Here is a 19,718-nt window from a genome sequence, read left to right as displayed (position 1 = left end):
CCAGAACGTGGGAGCGGACCATAAAGCACCAGCCCACAGGGATCTTTACGGTGCTGTGTCCCAGGCGGCGCCGCGCTGGCGCTGCCTCCTCTGCACCCAGGCAGCAGCATCACCCAGCTGGGCCACCTGCAGCTACCGCATCCTTAGAGGATGGAGTCATGGCAGGGTGGTTAGTTCTTCTGGAAAAGGCAAATGAGTGCAACTAATTCCCTGTCACACCAGTTAGTTGTGGAGCAGGTCTGGGGAAACCCCAGTGGTGCCAAAACTCTGTGGTCCTGCGCCTCGCTGTGGCTGGTCCTGATTCGGTGATCGATGCAGGTATCACTCTGGCTAAGGGAGCTGTACCGGAGCTCGGCTTTGCCCCACTCCACCAGCTCCAGAGCCAGCGATGTGGCTCACAGCATCTCACAGAGCAGTGGTACCCACACCACAGCAGCACAAACCCCTTCCCACTAGTCAGGCTGTGGCTGAATGGTGCCAGGCATGCGGGGCGGCTTCCCTCCCCTCTTCTGCTGCTTGTAAAAGAAAACCAGTTCTAGTTTTACTGCCTGATCTTTGTAACGTAAACAGAGATTAGTTAGAAAGGTTTTATACGCAGCGCTTACCGGTGTAGGTTGGCTGGTGAGATGCTCGCTATCATTTGACCGTGATTTTACTGGTCACAACTTAATTACTCTATTTTGTTTAGTGACAGCGTGTCTCTGAAAGTGCACTGATAAACCGAGCAATTAAAGTGCTGAATGAACCTGCTCACACCCCACCCGGGAGCAGGCAACGGAGCAGGAGCCTCCCCAATGCCGGGGCTGCAGAACTGACCACTGGCATGGGGTGAGCGAGGCGATGGGCACGGGCACCTCCTCCCTTAGCGCCTGCTGCAGATGTGACTAAGATTTATCACGTACCCCCTGCTCGGTGGCAAACTCATTAGCTGGTGTGTGTGCAGAAGTGGTGGCCATCATCAGCCACGGCGCCAGGCACAGGGAGAGGGGCTGCTGCAGGGGCCAGACAGGTAGCGTGGGGCAGCAAAGCCACAGCGCAGCTCCCCTCCCCTTTCTGGAGCCCAAAGAACCTTTCCAAATCCCCATGAAATCCCTGAGCACCAAGGGGTGACCTCGGCTCCCCTGGCTGCCACCCTGCAGGGCTGGGACCCCTCGCCCACCCACCGTGCCAAAGGGCATCGTTCAGCCAAAAGCAATACAGGTTTACACAGAACCAGGTGTGAACTGGTCCTGTGGGTCTTCCAGGGACCTGATCTCTGTGTTCCCAACACGGCCATCATTCTGGGATGATTTCCTCCCTGCAGAGCTGTTCATGGGTCTCTGCATTGGGCTCTGGTACCAGCTTCTCTGCTCTTTTATGTCTTTATATACAGGCCAAAAAACCACCCCAGAAACCTTTTCAGCCTTCTTTGCATCTGCCGCAGTCCCCATTAAAATATTTTCATATTACCAGAGAAATTTAGGGCCAGTTGGTGTTTTCAAAACATGACAGTTGAGGCTGGTGGTGGCCTTCTCAGGGCTGGTTTTCCCCGCATCTCCGTCTCCTCAGCTGTATTTGGCTGCTGCCAGTGTGCATCACGCCAGCCCAACGCCCCACTCAGAAGACAATGCCTGGAGTGCAGGGGAGCTTTCCACAGTGTTTTTCAGCTGTATTTTTAGCAGGAGGTTTTTGCTTATGAAATAAACTCTCTGGTGAAGCGAGAGAGACAACGCAAAGTCAAGCCAGATTCAAGGTCATTTGGCTTCACAGCTGATGTTTCAAACCGCTGAGTAAATGCCGCCTGTTCTATTTTCAGCATTGGAGCTGCCAGAGCTGGTCACAGACGTTGTTCTCCAGGGAAATGAGTAGAGATAGAGGGGCAATTATTTTGACAGGACAGAGGTTAAGAGCTGGGTGAGTCCTGGTTCTCTCCATCAAACCTGTTCGTTCCAGCTCCGCTTGGAAATGCTGTTTAAACACAGTCCCGAGTTCCACTTTTGAGAATAGCAGGAGGTGCACTTGTGCGATTTAAAAATTGAAAATCACTTTTGTTCCAAACAATGGAACCTGGGGGCATTCAGGAAAGTCTGACCGAGTCCTGATTGAGCAAGAACCTGTGAGTCCTTTTCCTCACAAGACACAAGTGTTACTTTTACAACGCTTTGCTGCTCAGCACTGGTTGGTGGTTCCAAGGAGGTTTATGCACGTTTGTTGTTCTGCTGTGAGGAGTTAAGGTCTCCTGCAGGCACCCAAGGTGCTTGGGGTTTTACCTTTGTGTGGACGGTGGTGCTGGGGTCGGGGATCCCACCCCACAGCCTACCGTGTGCTTAGTAGGGAAGGGAGCGCAGTGCGTGAGATGGAAATTAAGTCATAAAATGCAGGAGCCCATGCTAAACACTGCGAGCATCACAGACAACCGGGCTGCACAGCACTCCTGAGGGCGCCTGGCTGTGCCACTCGCCTCCCACCCTCAAGCAAATAGGAGAGCTGCTCATCTGCTAACTTCGTTGTCATTTTTATGGAAGCAAAGCTCCTTTCTCCTTTCGGGTATAGCCAGCGGTGCCGCCGAGGCAGAGCTCTGCTCCTTCTGTTTAAGCATCAACATAGAATCATATAATCATAGAATAACCAGGATGGAAGAGACCCACCGGATCATCGAGTCCAACCATCACAACACATCATCAACAACCAACATCATCCACAGCGCACACTGGAGACACGTGGGGTACAAAAAGCTGCCACGAGAGTCAACACAACCATTCTGGGAGCTTCCCCAGGGAAGAGAAACTATAACATCTGATACTTCTTTTTATAAAAAAAAATTACAAGATCCTTTTTAAAAATATTGTAAGTGCTGTGAGAGTGGGGTTGCCCAGAGCAGTGGTGGCTGCCCCATCCCTGGAGGGGTTCCAGGCTAGATTGGATGGAGCTTGGAGCCTCTGATCCAGTAGGAGGTGTTCCTGCCCATGGCACTAGGTGGGCTTTGGGGTCCTTTCCAACTCAACTCATCCCATGATTCTCTGATCTTGTGAAGCAGACAGCATCACGGGGAGGTTTTGGTGGTCCTGCCAGAAGGAGCTGTAAATCCTGGAGGGATGCTGGGAGAAAATTCACGCCAAGTTTCCCCCCTTCCTGGAAAAAAAAAAAAGCCTGGACGAGCCAGGATTAAAGCAGGAGCGCCTCCAGCTGAAGGGAGGGCTCAGGTGAGCAGGGGCGGGATGGGGCGGGACCGGGGAGGTGACAGAGCTGGTCCTGATCTTCACGGGCAGCGCTGCCGGAGCCGGAGGGCGGCAGGTACCGGGGATGCGGCACTGGGGATGCTCTGGGGGCTGGTTTGTCCCTTGGGCACCGAGGCGATGCCCCAGGGATGCCCACGGACGCAAACGCGTCCGTGGGCATCCCTGGGGCATCGCCTCGGTGCCCAAGGGACCAAAGGGATTGGAATGTAGGACTTGAATTGGGTGGTGGTGTCTTTACACACTGAAGTTGTCCGGTGTTCGCTTGCTTTTGTAACAGAGGTGCAGGTTTTCGTGTTGTCCTTATTAATTCTGTTGCCGTTGCGTCTTCTTCCATGGTGGAACGGTTGGTTGGGGTTGGAAGGGACCTTAAAGACCACCCAGTGGCACGGGCAGGGACACCTCCCGCTGGATCAGGGGCTCCAAGCCCCATCCAACCTGGCCTTGAACCCCTGCAAGGGGTTCAAGGGATGGGACAGCCACAACTTCTCTACCCAACCTCAGGGCCTCCCCACCCTCACAGCAAAACATTTCCTCCTAAAATCTCATCTCAATCTCCCCTCTTTCAGCTGAAAACCATTCCCCTTCTCCTGTCCCTGCCCTCCCTGACCAAGAGCCGCTCCCCATCTTTCTTGAAGCCCCCTTCAAGTACTGCAAGGTCACTTTAAGATCTCCCTGGAGCCTTCTCTTCTCTTCTCCAAGCTGAACAACCCCAACCCTCTCAGCCTGCCCACTTACAGAAGGTGCTCCAGCCCTTGAATCATCTCTGTGACCTCCTCATAATCTGAATTCACTTTGCCCTGAACAGGAGCAACAGGAAAAAGATTTCTTCCCAATATCTCCCCTAAATTTCCCTCTCCCCTGTAAAATCCCCTGAAGCAGACCACAGCTATCAGAATACAGCACTGCTGGTTTCCTTTGTAGCAGGAAACATGCCACCCAGCCCAGGGCGAGGGTGGAGGATGCTCCCTCTCCAGGACCCCTGTTGCAGAATGAGAGACCTGCAGGTGGGAAGGGAGCTGCTAGTGGGTTTGTTCCTCTTAGGTCTAGCATTCCCTGTGTTCATTGCACAAGCAGCGGAGTTAATCTTGGTAACGTGACCCTACTGGCACGTGAGGAGTAAGGCTGTCATCGTCCTAGGAGATGGGGACATCGTCCTAGGAGATGGGGACATCGGGAAACGCAGGACCAGGCAGGGAAGAAGGGGTGCAGCACCTAACACGGTACAGAGTCAGGTGAATGCTGTCTAAGCTTCCAGACTGTAAATACTCTTCGAGTGCCACACACATGCCTATCAGGATCAGGGACCTGGAGGCGCCTGCGTGGATGGTGCTCGCTCACCCTCCACACCCAGCACCAAGGCAAAGCAGCTGCCCGGTGACCTCAGGCTGAAGAAGGGCTTTCATTGCTTGCTGCCACGTTACTGCTCCACTTTTCTTTTGCAGCTGCAAACCTGTAAACTTGTGGTGTAAAAAATTTTCCTCTAGTTGGCAAAAATACCACTAGGTAGCAGAAATGTCACCTCTAGGAAAACAAGGTCTTTTCATCAAGCTCTGCAGAAGATGGCAGATGAGCTGGTGGTGATCAAAGAGGTGTGAGTGCATGTTCCCAGTAGAGAAAATACTGAATAATTTCAGTATCAGGCCCAGCAGTGCTGGAGTGGTTTTGCAGCTGAGGTACCAGGAGTGTGCTGAGTTTTGCCTAAGTTTTTATTTCCTTTGAGTGGTAATTGCCCTAGAAAAAACCTGGAGGTATTTTCACAGCACAGGCCACACAATCATTTCGTAACATGGGAGTCTGATCTCACCTGGAAGGTGGAGGAGTTTCACCTGGGGTGATGCTGGGATGATGCAGGGCTGCTCTCAGGGCTGCTGGAGAAGGTGAGGACACCTCTTCTGCAGCACAAAGCAAACTTTCTTAGAACCAGCACAGGGTGCTTTTGGGATGGGTTTGGTTATTGCGGGGATGCGGGTGCTCCAGGAGAGGGAAGGGATGACTGTCTTCTGCGTATCAACGGAGGGTCGGTCTTACCAGCCTTCAGTTGTCGCTTCTCTGCTCCAGGTACAGCCCGCTGATGGGGGAAAGCAGGACAGGCTCTAGGTGGGTCCCAAACCCCTCCGAACAGCAACGGTGTCCGAGCACTCAGCCTCTGTGCCGGCAGCAAGGAGCACCCCAGTGACAGAGCTTTGGCTTCCGATTAGGAAGGCATCTCGTGCAGAGGGGCTTCCAGCAGCCAGAGAGGAACAAGCAGCCTCTTTGGAAACATTCTGGAAATAAAGGTGAGAACAAAACTATCAAAATGAGAAAAAGATTGGAAAAATACCTTCCCAGTATGGTCAAGTGCAGCTTCTCCCTAATACCATTTCTTTTATCGAGCAACTTGTGCCAAAAGCAAGAGCAAACCTAGGTCTTTTGCTCTGCTTCTGCATTAAGATGTGCTCTGAAAACCTCTCACTATCTGCTTGGCTGTATTGCCAGCACACATTTTTTAACTTGGTTTATTAATTTTGGTATCCATGTGTTTTCCTGGTGGGGTGGGGATGCTGGAGGCATCCTGCAAAGAGAGCTCTGCCAGACAACCCCATGCCTGTCCTGTGCTGGTGCTCCTGCTGGAGGTGCACGGCTGTGGGACAGAGCAGCACTTGAAAAGAGGGGCTCTACTAGCTTTGACATAGGGAAAAAATGTTCTGGATCAGTTTAAAACACATCTAAAAAAATAGTTTAATCTTATTTTCCGCAGTGTGGCCTGAATCTAACTTTAAAATGTGAAAACACTGCCCTTCAGCACAGTGTTTTTATGGCTGGTGAGATAAAGTGAGCTTGAAACGCTCTAATCTTTGCTTAAAACTGATTTGGAGCTGCTCTTCCTTCCCTGGCGCAGCAGCTGCCTATTGCTATCGCTGACGAGCTCGCTGTGGCTTTGCAAGAGCCCTCTCGGGTTACGGACTCAAATGGAAACAAATCCAAGGTGGAAAATAAGCGTATCGATGGCTCCTGTGAAGCCACAAACAAAGATAAAGCAGCAGCAAAATGAGCTGCTCGCTGTCTTTAACTTGACTCAGTTATGAGAGCAGAGCTCTGCCTGTGCTCCCAACACTCTAGGTGCGTCTCACCGCGGCCACCAGGAAAAACAAGCTACAATTCACCCTCGGGAAACAATATAAACAGAAATAATAACTTGTTGCAGCACTACCAGGTTGTTGAGCAACCCACAGAAAGCTGCACAGCAAACTGGGGTCCTTCCAGGGAGCACCCGGGCTCTCGGCCGGAGCCCGCGCTCCGTGTCGTGCCGGCGCGCGCCGGGAGCAGCCGAGCCGAGAGCGGCTGAGGGCACGCAGCCAGCAGGGCCTGCCCAGCACTTTACACTTCAATCTAATCTAAATCTTTTATTGGGTTCCTTAAAAGGTGGAAAATATTTACTAGTTTACCTTGCTGGTCCCTTCGGATTTAAATGTATCTTGATGACACTGTTCTATAAAGCAGAGAGCAGCTTTGAGGTTGTGCCTTGAGGTGGGTTTGTGTTCACACCAGCAGCAGAAGACTCGGCCAGAGTGGCCACACGTGTTTCATGTCTCCCCTGCAGCTGTGGGAGGTGAAGGTTGTTGCTCCTGGTTTCGTTACAGTCCTGCTCAAAAGCCAGCGAGCATCTGCTCGTTCTGTGAATGAAACCCCTTCCTCAGGAGCTGCGTTCACGGAGGACAAGCTGACGATGCACTGGTGGGTCAGGGTCTGGGACGTCCAAGTCCCAGGACCATGCGTTCCTTGAAGAACAAATCGCTTTCACACGAGGGTAGAGCCTGCCCTCAAATGTTTGAGGAAGCAGCTGGAGTTCCTTCTTTCCAAAGGACTCTCCCATCAAGACCTCTTGGTGTCAGGCTGTGTGTGATCATCATAGGGTGTGTGATGAAAATCATCATCTCTTTGCATCATGGAGTGGCCTTTATAACACCTACTGGATTTATAGTTTTACCAAACTGTCTCTACTACTCAGGAGATTTTGCAGATCTGACCAATAAATCAGTACTACCTTGTTTTTTCTGGAAAAGTAAGGAGGACACAGGTGCCTCCACTCCCCCAGAAGCCGCTGTGCATGCTTCAGAGTTGTTTTGTACCCTGTTTCTGTCTGCAGGTAACTCTGTGCTAATCTCATTTCTGCATTACTGAGTTCTGCTCTGTATAGAAATCTTGCTGTGTTACTCCGGCACTTCTTCTTCCAGGATGCTGTTATATACAGCATTAATCTTTAATTCCGTTCTCCTACAGCTTTAAAATGTTCAAAGCAGCTGACTTGGGTTTGTTTTGAAATCCTGCCTCGAGATATTAAGATTTAGTAACACAAAGTCTCACCTTAAAATAGCAGCATGAAATGTTCTATTTACTCACAATATGAATGTGAAATATGCTGCATCCCTCACATGAGTGGTGGATACCGATAGTATCTGAAAGGCAAAGGAATTTGGTGGAAAAAAAACAGTCCGTTGTCCTTCCTCTGGTGGGCAGCAGCGCTGAACAGCATTCCTGGTCCTGGGAAAGGAGCTGCTGGTTCCAGGTCCCCTTCTCCTGCCCCCTCTGATAGCCTGGAGCACAGTAGGTTGTCTTGAGCCCGGTATTAGCTTGCCTGCTGACCGCTGTTAGCCTGAACTCTGCCTAAACCGGCTCGTGTGTGTGTTGCTTGGTCCATCTAGTGTTGGCCAAGGTTTCAGGTGGTGTGAGAGCCGTACCTGTTTGCACACAAAACACCAGCTTCCTGAAACGTTGTCTTGTCAGTGATTGCGACATTGGCGCAGCCCAAGTGAGGCGCCGCGGCAGAGCCGTGCCCAGCAGGTCCAGGTCACTTCACTCCCGTGGGGCCAAAAGGGACCCCCAAGGGGACACGACAAAAACATTCACCACTTGGGGACTGGCAGAGCCCAAACCTCCTGCTCATACCCTCTCCAGAGGTGAGGGGCTCCACACCGATTCAATGAGGTGTGACCCTGCAGAACGTCTGCTCCAAATCTCTTGAGTATTATAAAACCATGGTTGTGCCATCATGTAACTGCTCCAGTTCTGCTTTGCTAACGATATGAGTGCACTTGGTGTAATACAAACCTTACCTCTCAGCGTAGCTGCTGTGATATCTTCTCTCCCACTGGCAGGCAGTGGCATGAACCTCAAGAAGTACTTTGTCCGGGCGCTGCACCGCCTGCAGAAGGGCCCTGGCTACACCTACAAGGAGCTGCTGGTCTGGTACTGTGACAACACCAACACCCATGGCCCGAAGCGCATCATCAAAGAGGGGCCAAAGAAGAAATTCATCTGGTTCTTCCTAACGCTGCTCTTTGCGTCCCTGGTCTTCTGGCAGTGGGGCATCCTCATTAACACCTACCTCTCCTATAACGTCACGTCATCACTCTCCATTGGCTTCAAGACCATGAAGTTCCCAGCAGTCACAGTCTGCAATGCCAACCCTTTCAAGTAAGTTTTGCTTTGCCTAATTTATCCATTCGTGCCTTGATGCCCTCTGTTGTACGGCTGCCGTGAGGTACTGCGGAGCTGTCCTGGTCTCAGATATCATGTCAGAGCACCCATGGAAAGGATCCTTTGTCTCATCAAGAGACACTAAACAAACAAGAGAGGAGGACAACATAAAGGCAAAGGGCTCAGGTCTGAGGAGGGCTCGTGTGCCTGTGGGTTTGCGCATTTCCTTACTGTATCGGTTCATCTGATGATGGTTATTGTCTCCCTGCAAACTTTCCTTGGTCAGGGAAAACTTGAAGTTCAACTCACTTGTCACAACCAAAATCAGTCTCTCAATCTTTCCCCACAATTCCTTTCTTTCTCCTTCCTTGCTGTGAACGCTCCCCTTACCGCCTACGCTCCAGCCATGAAGAGCTGGTCAAACAGTGGGAGCATCCGGGAGGTGTGCTGGTAGAACTCGGCTGCAATCTTAAAGGGATAACTGATTTCTGTTACAGTTTATATCCATGAAATAGTGTAGCCCAAAGCGATCTCTCTCAGCCAACACACAGGAATTTACTTTGGGGTAGTTTTTTCTCTCTGCTCACTTGAGATGTTTTGTGTAAACTGTACTGAGTTGCTGAAACACAAACTCCGTTCCGCGTGGGCAGGTTCACCGCTGCAGCACTCTCAGTTTTTCCTCCTTCTGCTCTCCTGCACGGTCGCTTCCTGCTGGGATACCCACACCTGAGCTGCCCGTGCTCCACACAGCGGCTCCCGTTGTTCTCCAGTACATCTTTAGGCAGCGATCTGAGGGCCCTGGGAAGGTCCAAGCCGGTGGCGTGGCAGACAAGCTGCTGCCTATCCCCACCACCTTGACACCTCTCGGTAACTGCTCTTTGTCCTGTAGGTACTCAAAGGTGAAGCATCTTCTGAAAGAACTGGACAGGCTCATCGAAGCGGCACTGGAAAGGATCCTGCAGCCCACACCGGGGAACGGCAGCGAGAACACCTCCCCACCGCTTGACATGGAGCTCTGGCACCAGATACCCCTGGTCCTCATTGATGAGCATGACAAAGATAACCCCATCATCCTGGACATCTTTGAGAGGAACCAGACCACTGTGGTCAATGAAACTGCTGCAGGCAATGAAACCTCTATGGGCAATGAAACTTCTGTGGGCAACGAAACGGCTGCTGTACCTCCCCCAGCCAATGCGACATCAGAAGAGAAGCAGTACAAGCTGGCAGTGAAGCTGGTGAGAGGGGTTCCTGCGGGACTCAGCCGGGGAGGGATAAGGGACAGGCAGTGCTGGGCACCTCGGGAGGGATGCAGGCTGGAGATTGGCATCTCTTCCTCACCAGCAGCAGCTCTGCTTCGGGGCTCTGGTCTGGCTGCACTGGGGCCGGGGGCACCTTGGGACTGGGCACGTGGAGCCCATGGGCAGTTTGCAAATCATGGCTCCAGGGCTGTTTGCGTGGTGTTTTGAGGAAGATAGCACAGACATGCTCTAAGACTTGTTTTAAGTTGCAGAGGGTCTGATCCTCTGCAGGTTGCACTGCCAGACACCCAGGTGAAGATGCTGGAGTTCTGTACGTGGGGCCTGCAGCAGGATCACATCCTAAATACAGCCCCTAAATGAAATGAAGCCCAGCAGGGAGCCGTGTTAAGTCAGTCCCAGATGAATGTAGGCAACTGCATAACATCAGTAAGATCCCTCATGTAAAAAGGGACTGATGGCGTGTGGCAGCCCAATGCTGCACCAGAGGAACGGGGTGGATCCTGCCAGTGGGTCCATCAGCTGTTGGATAGAGGGATGCTGGAAACACAGGGCAGCAACCAGCAGTAACCGCGCTGTGCACAGCATGTCAATGGAGTTAGAGGACAGTGCTGTGCATCCTCTGGGTCACCCGGTGCAGCCCTGCTGCATGTTCAGGGGCTCCATGCAGGCTCCCTGCTGCATTCACCCCTTCCTTGTGTCCAGCACCAGCTGCTGCCTCCTGCCACCCCCTACGCTCTGCTCCCACGGAGCCTTCAAGGACCCTGCCCGAGCAGACCTTGGAGGCTGGGGCAGCTCCAGGCTTAAGGACTGACCCAACAGCAATGTTTCTGTAAGCTTGTGGAGGTAACACTGGGACCGATGGGGAATCTGCCCAGCTGGAAAAGGGAGGGACCCATTGGTAAACATGTCACAGAATCGCAGAATCACTAGGTTGGAAAAGACCCACAGGATCATCAAGTCCAACCATTCGTATCAGTCACTAAACCATGTCCCTCAGCACCTCATCCACCCATCTTTTAAACACCTCCAGGGAAGGTGAATCAACCCCCTCCCTGGGCAGCCTGTTCCAGTGCCCAATGACCCTTTCTGTGAAAATTTTTTTTCTGATGTCCAGCCTGAACCTCCTGATTTCATTTCAATCCTGTTAGTTTCGGATGTTCTCATTTGCATAGTATGTTAAGAGTTCAGAAAATTATTAAACTTAGAAATCTGAAACTGCAGGAATGAAAATCACAAGGTCTAAATCCTAAAGGAAAATAATATGATAGTCCATGAGTTCCGTGAGAATCTCATGGCAGACGAAAAAGAGCTAAAAGGTTTGTTGCCTTTCTTCCATAGTAGTAATAGCTAATGTGGTTTGTACACCTGCACCTGTAGGGCTGCTGCAGAGTTTTTTTCTACCTTGTCCCTCCACTTGCACTGTTGTGGCATTAGCCTTTAATAACACAGTCTGCAGTCAAAGACCTAATGGAATTAACTAAGCAGAGGAGTGTTTTGTTTTTGCTCACAGCCGGCTGCGCAGCTCCCAGCTGCTCCAGCCGCAGCTCGCATCCCCCCAGGAGCAGCAGGCAGGGCTGGCACCCAACCGAGCGTGTGGGGACAGGGGCACAGCCCCTGTCCCTGCTGCTGCCCCACCATGGGATGGGGCCAGACCTACCTCTGTGTCCCCAGTGCAGCCAGCAGGGCTCCGACAACTGCACCTACAGGAACTTCAGCAGCGCGGCGCAGGCGGTGACCGAGTGGTACATCCTGCAGTCAACCAGCATCCTCTCCAAAGTCCCCCTGCAAGAGAGGATCACGATGGGCTACCAGGCAGAGGACATGATCCTGGCGTGTCTCTACGGGGCTGAACCCTGCAACTACAAGTAGGTGCACTCCGAGCTCCCTGCCCTTCATCGCATCGGGATGCGAAAAGCATGACAGCCTTTTTCTTTTCTCTTTTTAAGGTATATACAGTTAGTAACGAGCTTTCTGCCACTGCTTAACTCTAACATGTCCCGCAGGGTTTCTGGATGTGATCCTGCCTAAAATGGGTTATTCTGGGATAGCACTGCCCTGTGGTTTAGCTCTGGAAGGGCTGTTTTGCTCACGACACATGGGGACTAACAGCACCCATGAGCCTTTCCCTGGGTATTTGGTGACACCCAGCTGCGAGCCCCAGTGCTGAGCCAGCGTGTGCCTGGCACGGCAGCGCAGCCCCCCATTACGGCCTCCCCTTTTTACATAAGCCTCTGGAAACGTGTTTTAGCCATCACTGATTCTTGTGAACACCGAATTTATATATTCAGTTCTGAGCAACACGAGCGCAGAGCCACAGCCCGGGCTGCGAGGAGCCCTGCACCTTCAGCAAAGAGGGTAACAGGGGATTATTATCACAGAACGAGATGTAGCACCAGCCAAAACCTGTTACCATAGCTCAGCTCAAGCAATTATTGCTCTCATCTGTGTGACAGATGATTCCTTTCCATTTCGACAACACATTATCCCCAGTGGCTGTGTCTCAGTACACACCAGTGACTTGCTTTGCTTTTTTTTGTAACAGCAGATTGATTCAAATTATATCAGCTGGAATTTCTATACAGGCATTCAACAAATGAAGCAATTTCAAGCGAACCCCAGAGGCAGCTGCCAAGTGCCAGTCCCACCAGATGCATTATTTTATAACCCAGTCCTCCCTGAGAGTCACAGCTCTGTGTGTGTGATTCTTCTAGGAATTTCACCCAAATCTATCACCCCGACCATGGGAACTGCTACATCTTTAACTGGGGCATGGATGAAGAGGCTTTGAATTCTTCCAACCCTGGAGCCGAGTTTGGTAAGAGAGCACTCTGCTAAGAAAGAAGGGGCTAAAGGAGCAGAACTGCAGGCAGTTGTTCTGTCAGATATAACGGATTTGCTGTTCCTGTCTCTCAGGGGCCCTACGGCAGGGAGGAATAGTTTTCCAGGAGGGAATCAGCCCTCAAAGGGAAATGTGCCATGCAGAAACAAGTAATGTGACTGCAGATGTTACCGGGCAGCAGTGTAACATCTGGATAGCTAGAATATGTGAGGCACCACCTGAATATCCCCTCAGCTATTCCCCCCATGCATTCGCCACCGGCTGCATTCATAGAATCATAGAATAACCAGGTTGGAAGAGACCCACCAGCTCATCGAGTCCAACCATTCCCATCAATCACTAAACCATGTCCCTCAGCACCTCGTCCACCTGTCCCTTAAACACCTCCAGGGAAGCTGACACAACCAACTCCCTGGGCAGCCTCTGCCAGTGCCCAATGACCCTTTCTGTGAAAAATTTTTTCCTAATGTCCAGCCTAAACCTCCCCTGGTGGAGCTTGAGGCCATTTCACACATTGCGAGGCTGACGCGTCAGCCCAACCCCTGCTCTCCCCCCACAAACAGGTATTGGTGTGGACAGTCAAAAGAAAACAAGACTCCTTTTTTTTCCACCAGAGACTGGCGTTTCAATACAATTCCTGTTCTGAGTGTTTTGTCTGGTATCCCAGGGCTGAAGTTAATTCTGGACATCAGCCAGCAAGACTATATCCCATACCTGTCATCGGCGGCCGGCGCCAGGCTCATGCTGCATCAACAGAAGAGCTTTCCCTTCCTTAAGGATCAGGGCATCTATGCAATGGCTGGGACAGAGACCTCCATCGGCGTGTTAGTGGTATGTGTGGCATTCCTCTAGAGCAGATTGTCGGAGAATAATGTTATCTGATGGGACTGCGACCAAGTTTGTTTTAAGTCTTGGCTGAACTGGCTCAAACCAAAAGAGTCAAGGTGTACGCTAGCTGCGGGCTGAACAGTTTATGGAGGCTTTTATGTAACTGTCCTGGCAAAGCGCTTTATTGAAGCCAAAATATTGAGCTTGGGTCATTGTTCCCTCTTCCATGTCAGAGGGTACCTTGCTGAAACACTCTGCTCTTTGAACTCTGCCTCGATCCAGCCCCAGGGAATGGGCTGCAGCTCGGCTGCCGACTCTGTGGGTTTGTTCACAGCCAGCAGGGAATTCAGGAGTTACCAAATCTCCAGAAAATGAGTGCCAGCACCTGGGCAGGAGCAGTGGCCGCTCAAGTCTGTGGTTTCGGTTCTATTTCAGGATGAACTGGAACGGATGGGCTATCCCTACAGTGACTGCACCATGAACGGGTCTGACGTCCCTGTTAAAAACCTCTACAGCCAATATAATACATCCTATTCCATACAGGTAAAACACGTTTTAAAATCAAACAATGCTGGTTAGGAAACGTCATCAGAGCAGTTGAAATATTTGACCAGCATGCAGGATTACTGGACCATCAGCAATGACGAGGTTGAAAGCATAACCTGAACACAGGAGCCCTCTTTGCTGGTGATGAACCATCACTTGAGTCCTGAACACTCAGGAGCTCCAAGTCTGGAAGTGATCCCAGTAGATCCAGAGGAAATAACTGCACGCTGCAGGAGCAAGACCCTGTGCTGGGCTGGCAGGGGTTTAGATTTCTGTCTTTATATAATCATAACAACTGGACCACTTTACCTTACTTCTTAAGATGCTTGTATAACACTTAAGCAAGCACTCAAAATTATTGCATTATTGCATTATTACTCAGAGGCTGCTAAATGCTGACTGGGCTTCTCTGTCCACATAATTCCCATCACCCCAGAGCCCTCACAGCAAAACCAGGTATTTCCATCACTCCCTGTTTGCAGTGAACTTTGCAGGCATTTTGCATCACACAGAAATTCTCTGGCCGTTCTACCTAGCTGGAGCTGTTAAATTTCATTATCTTTTCATAGACTTTGTTATTGCTTTGTGCAATGTTTCATCCAGACCCCCCACCCCCTCCGCCATCCCAGGTGATTAACTTCATGCTTCGCTGCACTAAGGGCAGGGCTGCAGTGTGCACGCTGCCCAGGCTGCAGCTGCGATGCTTTCAAGGAGAGAAGCAGATGCACAGATAAGATAATTCAGATTTCTGAAACCTGCTCTTTATGTTGAAGTATTTTTAGAGTCTCGGCTTTAAAGTGGAAAGCAGCCCAGCATGTCGTACAAAGCCTGGATACGACAACAGTGCCTATGGGTGCACTAGAACATTTTTATTCCCATTTGGAAACTCCATGTTATTCCCATGAAGCCCTAAAGAGCTGAGGAATGAGCAGTTTCTCGGAGCAGGCAGTGGATTCTCTTCTGCTCTGCAGGCGGTGTCTTACCCCCAGGCACCTCACAACCAGGATGAGTCTTAAAATCTGGAGGAGCAGCAGTAAAAATGCATTGTAAAGAAATCCATAGCTGCAGAGCTGCTCTACCACAGCAGCTTATCCACCCACCTAGTCTCGCCATCGCAGAGCTGGTGGGACTCCTGCTGGGCTCCCTGAGCCACCGGGCAATGCTCGATGCGCTGGAGGATGGAACACGCCGCGGTGCAGGGGTGGATTCTGGCAGCACCCACTCCTGCCGCTCCAGCCTTCCCTGTGTGCAGCCCCCACATCAGCTGTTTGGTGTGTGAGACAGAGAGAACACCTCAAACGGAGCAGTTCTCCACGCCAGCGTAGACCCCAGTAGCACAGAGGTGGGCAGGGGGCTTCAGCCCATGTCTAAGCAGCTCTCTCTTCCCTTTCCCCAGGCTTGCCTGCGCTCTTGTTTCCAAAATCACATGATGGAAATCTGTGGATGTGGTCACTACATGTTTCCTTTACCTGAAGGGGTAAATTATTGCAATAACGAAGATTACCCAGGTTGGGGTAAGAACATGAACAAACCCAACTGCACAGCCCTCCCAGGGTTCTGGCGTGCAGGAGGGTTGGGAGGGGATGGGGATACGAGCTTTATTGCTACTGTAAATGGGACAGAAAAGTGGCTTTTGCCTTGTGCCGCCTGCCCAGGGTCTTAGGGGTCAGCACCACAAACACCAACACCAGGCAAGAGGCTCCATGGAGACTGTCTGCAGAGATCTGAAACTGGTGTTTAATTCGTTATTAAATTGTCTGACTGCTTTGGCTGAGTTTCTCCAGAAGAAGAAGGGCAGGGGGGAAGGTAGCAAACTCATCCCTCAGTATTTATGGTGTTAAATGAAAGTGATGGGGTCCTGCTCTAAACAGATGCTTGGATTTCTCGTTTCCACCGGCAGCGTACTGCTACTCATCCCTGAGATCAAGCATAAGGCACAGACAGATCTGTATTGAGTCTTGCAAGGAAACATGCAAGTAGGTACCCGCACTGTTCCTGGTGGCCGTAAAGGTGGAGGGGAGCCTGCATTTCGGTTCCCATCAATCCTGACCTGTCTAAAACAGCAGCTATCGCGCAGGGCTGCTTTTCTACACAAAACCTGAAGTTCCAGTGACTTCAGAGGAAGGAAAACCTCTGTCTGAATACTCTCCTTTCCTCTCTGCAGCGATACTCAGTACAAGATGACCATCTCCATGGCAGACTGGCCCTCGGAAGCCTCAGAGGTAACACCGATTTCTTGTTTGGAAGCATTCATTAATGATTACCTGTCCTTAGCCACATGAATTACACCGTATTTTCAGAGCTAATGTCCAGGTACCAAGCGCCTCTTTGCTAAATTACACATTTCGAGCGTGCAAACAAACACGAGTGCCGGGGTGTGAGACAGGAGGAACCCCTGTGGCAGCTCCTGCTCCTCAGGGTCCTGCATGTCCCCAGAGTTCCTGCCCAGCCAGCACCCAGAGGGGATGCTTCTGCTCCATTCCGAATACATTTTGTTTTCCTAGGACTGGATTTTCCATATTCTGTCTTATGAAAGGGATATGTCAACAAATGTGACTCTGGACAGGTAAGTGAAAGGAACAACCACTTTATCTTCTCTATTGAGCCTGTTAACATCAGATTAACATGAACCTTGGCCATGGGCCAGAGCTCATGTGTGCTAAAGCAAAGGGAGGAGAAGATTTGGCACGTGTTTGCCTGGAAGATACATAAAGCAAATGTGAGACGCTCCTCATGCGTGTCCTCTGCTCCCCATAGTGACCAGCCAGGGCAGACAAACTGAAGCAGCTCAGTTCAAACCCTGTTAACTGCAGTTGCTTGTGTAGGAGGCTGGAGGCTCTGGAGCAGCGAACCACCAGGGTCCAGCTCCCGGACTGTAACATTCATCCCTTCATATTCCACCTCTGAATCTGCCAACAGCAGTGACAGCACGGGGGCTGCACCAAAATTAGAGTTACTCTTTGAGAATCAGAATCTTGAATTAGGGGGGAAAGATGTGGGGTTTTTTCCCCCAAGGTAAAAGAACTAGAGGCATGGGAAGTGGTTTCACAGCTCCTGGCTGGTCTGTAGCCATTAGGTGCCCCACCGTGTGCGTGCACGCAGGAACACCAGGCACACAGCGAGGAGGGCGAGGGCCCCTCTGCTCGAGCACGGCAGTGGGGAAAACCACCCAAAGCAAACAGCCCCAAAGGAGCTTCCAGGTGCCCAAGAGCTTCTTCAGGAGGAACCACAGAGCTATGTCTCTTCCCTTCGCTGCCAGTGGCACTTTTTAACTTCTCGCACCTTCCCGGCAGAAGTTCCTGTAGATAGTAGGGGCACAACGACCCTATGCAGCTACAGAGTAGGAGAAGTCTGGCTGGAAAGCTGCCTGGAGGAGAAGGACCTGGGGGTGTTCGTTGACAGCGACTGAACATGAGCCAGCAGTGGCCCAGGGGGGCAAGAAGGCCAATGGCATCTTGGCTTGGATCAGAAACGGTGTGACCAGCAGGTCCAGGGAGGTTATTCTCCCTCGGTACTCAGCACTGGTGAGACCGCTCCTCGAATCCTGTGTTCAGTTCTGGGCCCCTCACCACAAGAAGGATGTTGAGGCTCTGGAACGAGTCCAGAGAAGAGCAACGAAGCTGGTGAGGGGGCTGGAGAACAGGCCTTATGAGGAACGTCTGAGAGAGCTGGGGGTGTTTAGCCTGGAGAAGAGGAGGCTGAGGGGAGACCTCATTGCTCTCTACAACTACCTGAAAGGAGGTTGTGGAGAGGAGGGAGCTGGGCTCTTCTCCCAAGTGACAGGGGACAGGACGAGAGGGAATGGCCTCAAGCTCCGCCAGGGGAGATTTAGGCTGAACATTAGGAAAAAATTTTTCATGGAAGAGGTCATTGGGCACTGGCAGAGGCTGCCCAGGGAGGGGGTTGAGTCATCTTCCCTGGAGGTGTTTAAGGGACGGGTGGACGAGGCGCTGAGGGACATGGTTTAGTGTTTGATAGGAATGGTTGGACTCGATGATCCAGTGGGTCTTTTCCAACCTGGTGATTCTATGATTCTATAGTGCTGAGCAGCCCAGGCCAGGATACTCGCACCCGGCTCTGGGCTGAGCTGCTGCTTTTCCCTTACAGAAATGGGATCATCAAGCTGAACATTTACTTCCAGGAGTACAACTACCGCACCATCTCAGAGTCTGCTGCCACAACGGTGAGTGCCCACCCCTGCTCCCATGCTGTGGGCAGACACCAACCCAGTCCACCAGGACATGCAGACAGCGCCCAGCACCGTGGGGCTGATCAGCCCTGGCCAGAGATGCTCCTCACCAGGAGTTTGCTGAGTCCCTCGGTGCTGCTGCTTCACATGACGAGGACACGGATGAAGCTGGTTTGCAGCCCCTGGTTTGTTCTTCCCCTACAACTGTCCCTGTCACCAGCATGATCAGGTCACTGAAAGGCAGCACAGCCCTTGAGGGGCAGCACCCGGGGAGCAAGGGTTGCCCTGGGGTGGGAGCATCCCTGGCACACGGGGTGATCAGCAGGGTCTGCCGCCTTGGCTCACTCTGCTCTCCTCCCCGCAGATCGTTTGGCTGCTGTCGAGCCTGGGAGGCCAGTTTGGATTCTGGATGGGGGGCTCGGTGCTGTGCCTCATTGAGTTTGGGGAAATCATCATCGACTCACTGTGGATCACGGTGATCAACGTGATCAGCTGGTGCAAGGGGCTGAAGCAGAAGCGGGCGCAGGCGCGGTACCCGGACGCGCCCCCGACAGTGTCGGAGCTGGTGGAGGCTCACACCAACCTGGGGTTCCAGCACGAGGACGCGGGTGCCCTCCCCAGGGACGAGGTGCTGCCCCCCGAGCCTGGCACCCCTCCACCCAACTACGACTCGCTGCGCGTCCAGCCCCTCGACGTCCTCGGTCCTGACAGCGACGCAGACAGCGAGTGAGCAGCGTGCCAGCCAGCTCCCCCCAGCACTCGCTGCCATCACCACTCACTGGGCTCTCTGCTCCATCACAGTTAGGAAGGAATAAAAAGCCCTGGCTGTGCTTCCCTCCCCAAGTCAAAGCGCTCACAGTGAAGACGCTCTCTCTAATAAACCCTGTAATAAATCTCACTGAGTTGGCATCAAGCCTTGGTTTTATACACAGACCCGGCATGAACCAGCAGTGCCATGTAATCAGAGTCCACCGCAGCTTTTTAACGAGGGGTTTTGCTCACACGTGGGTGGGAAACGCTTCCCAGAGAGAAGAACAGGGCGGAGGCAGCGACGAGACGCCGGGATGCCCTGATGTGGGACGCAGAGCCAGGGCTTGGCATGTTCTGCAACTCTGCTGCACCCCCTTTGGGCCCTGGCATTGGGACCAAGCTACTTTCGCATTCGGAGGCTATTTCCACCCCTAAACAACTGCGACGGGAACAGAGCAAAAGAAAAGCCACCCCTTGCTTCTGAAGCCCATGGGGGCTGTTGGTGGTTGCTGCTCGGGGTTTGATAACGCTGCCCCGTGGGTGGCACAGCCGTTCGTGTGTGTCAGAGGCAAACACTCCAGCCTCCACATGGATTCAGGGGTGGGAAGTGCCAGGCCATTTAACAGCAC

The 19,718-nt window shown here is 52.0% G+C and overlaps 1 protein-coding gene across 3 annotated transcripts; it reads left to right on the top strand.

The window, feature by feature from the left end:
- Positions 1-5,329: 5,329 nt before the first annotated feature.
- Positions 5,330-19,070, top strand: SCNN1B (sodium channel epithelial 1 subunit beta). 3 transcript variants are annotated; one of them, XM_069870609.1, is made up of 14 exons: positions 5,330-5,494; positions 8,354-8,444; positions 8,560-8,672; positions 9,565-9,913; positions 11,609-11,802; positions 12,649-12,752; positions 13,444-13,607; positions 14,040-14,147; positions 15,547-15,664; positions 16,051-16,126; positions 16,315-16,372; positions 16,655-16,716; positions 18,258-18,333; positions 18,704-19,070. In XM_069870609.1, the coding sequence occupies exons 3-14, from the start codon at positions 8,629-8,631 to the stop codon at positions 19,067-19,069; spliced, it is 1,719 nt and encodes a 572-aa protein (XP_069726710.1). In that variant the 5' UTR covers positions 5,330-5,494; positions 8,354-8,444; positions 8,560-8,628; the 3' UTR covers position 19,070. The 3 variants fall into 3 exon arrangements, with proteins under 3 accessions (XP_069726710.1, XP_069726709.1, XP_069726708.1); XM_069870608.1 differs by lacking the exon at positions 8,354-8,444; XM_069870607.1 differs by having other exon boundaries at positions 8,354-8,672.
- Positions 19,071-19,718: the final 648 nt, after the last annotated feature.

This window comes from Phaenicophaeus curvirostris, chromosome 16, assembly GCF_032191515.1.
Source record: "Phaenicophaeus curvirostris isolate KB17595 chromosome 16, BPBGC_Pcur_1.0, whole genome shotgun sequence".
Taxonomy (NCBI): domain Eukaryota; kingdom Metazoa; phylum Chordata; class Aves; order Cuculiformes; family Cuculidae; genus Phaenicophaeus; species Phaenicophaeus curvirostris.
Note: the sequence above shows the minus strand (reverse complement) of the source record. Positions and strands in the feature narration are given on the sequence as shown.

Excerpts from the sequence above, each read along its gene's own strand:
- SCNN1B (XM_069870607.1), top strand. The coding sequence starts at position 8,362 with ATGAACCTCAAGAAGTACTTTGTCCGGGCGCTGCACCGCCTGCAGAAG. Across the intron at positions 12,753-13,443 it reads CAACCCTGGAGCCGAGTTTG|GGCTGAAGTTAATTCTGGAC; the intron begins GTAAGAGAGCAC and ends CTGGTATCCCAG. Across the intron at positions 16,717-18,257 it reads ACAAATGTGACTCTGGACAG|AAATGGGATCATCAAGCTGA; the intron begins GTAAGTGAAAGG and ends TTTCCCTTACAG.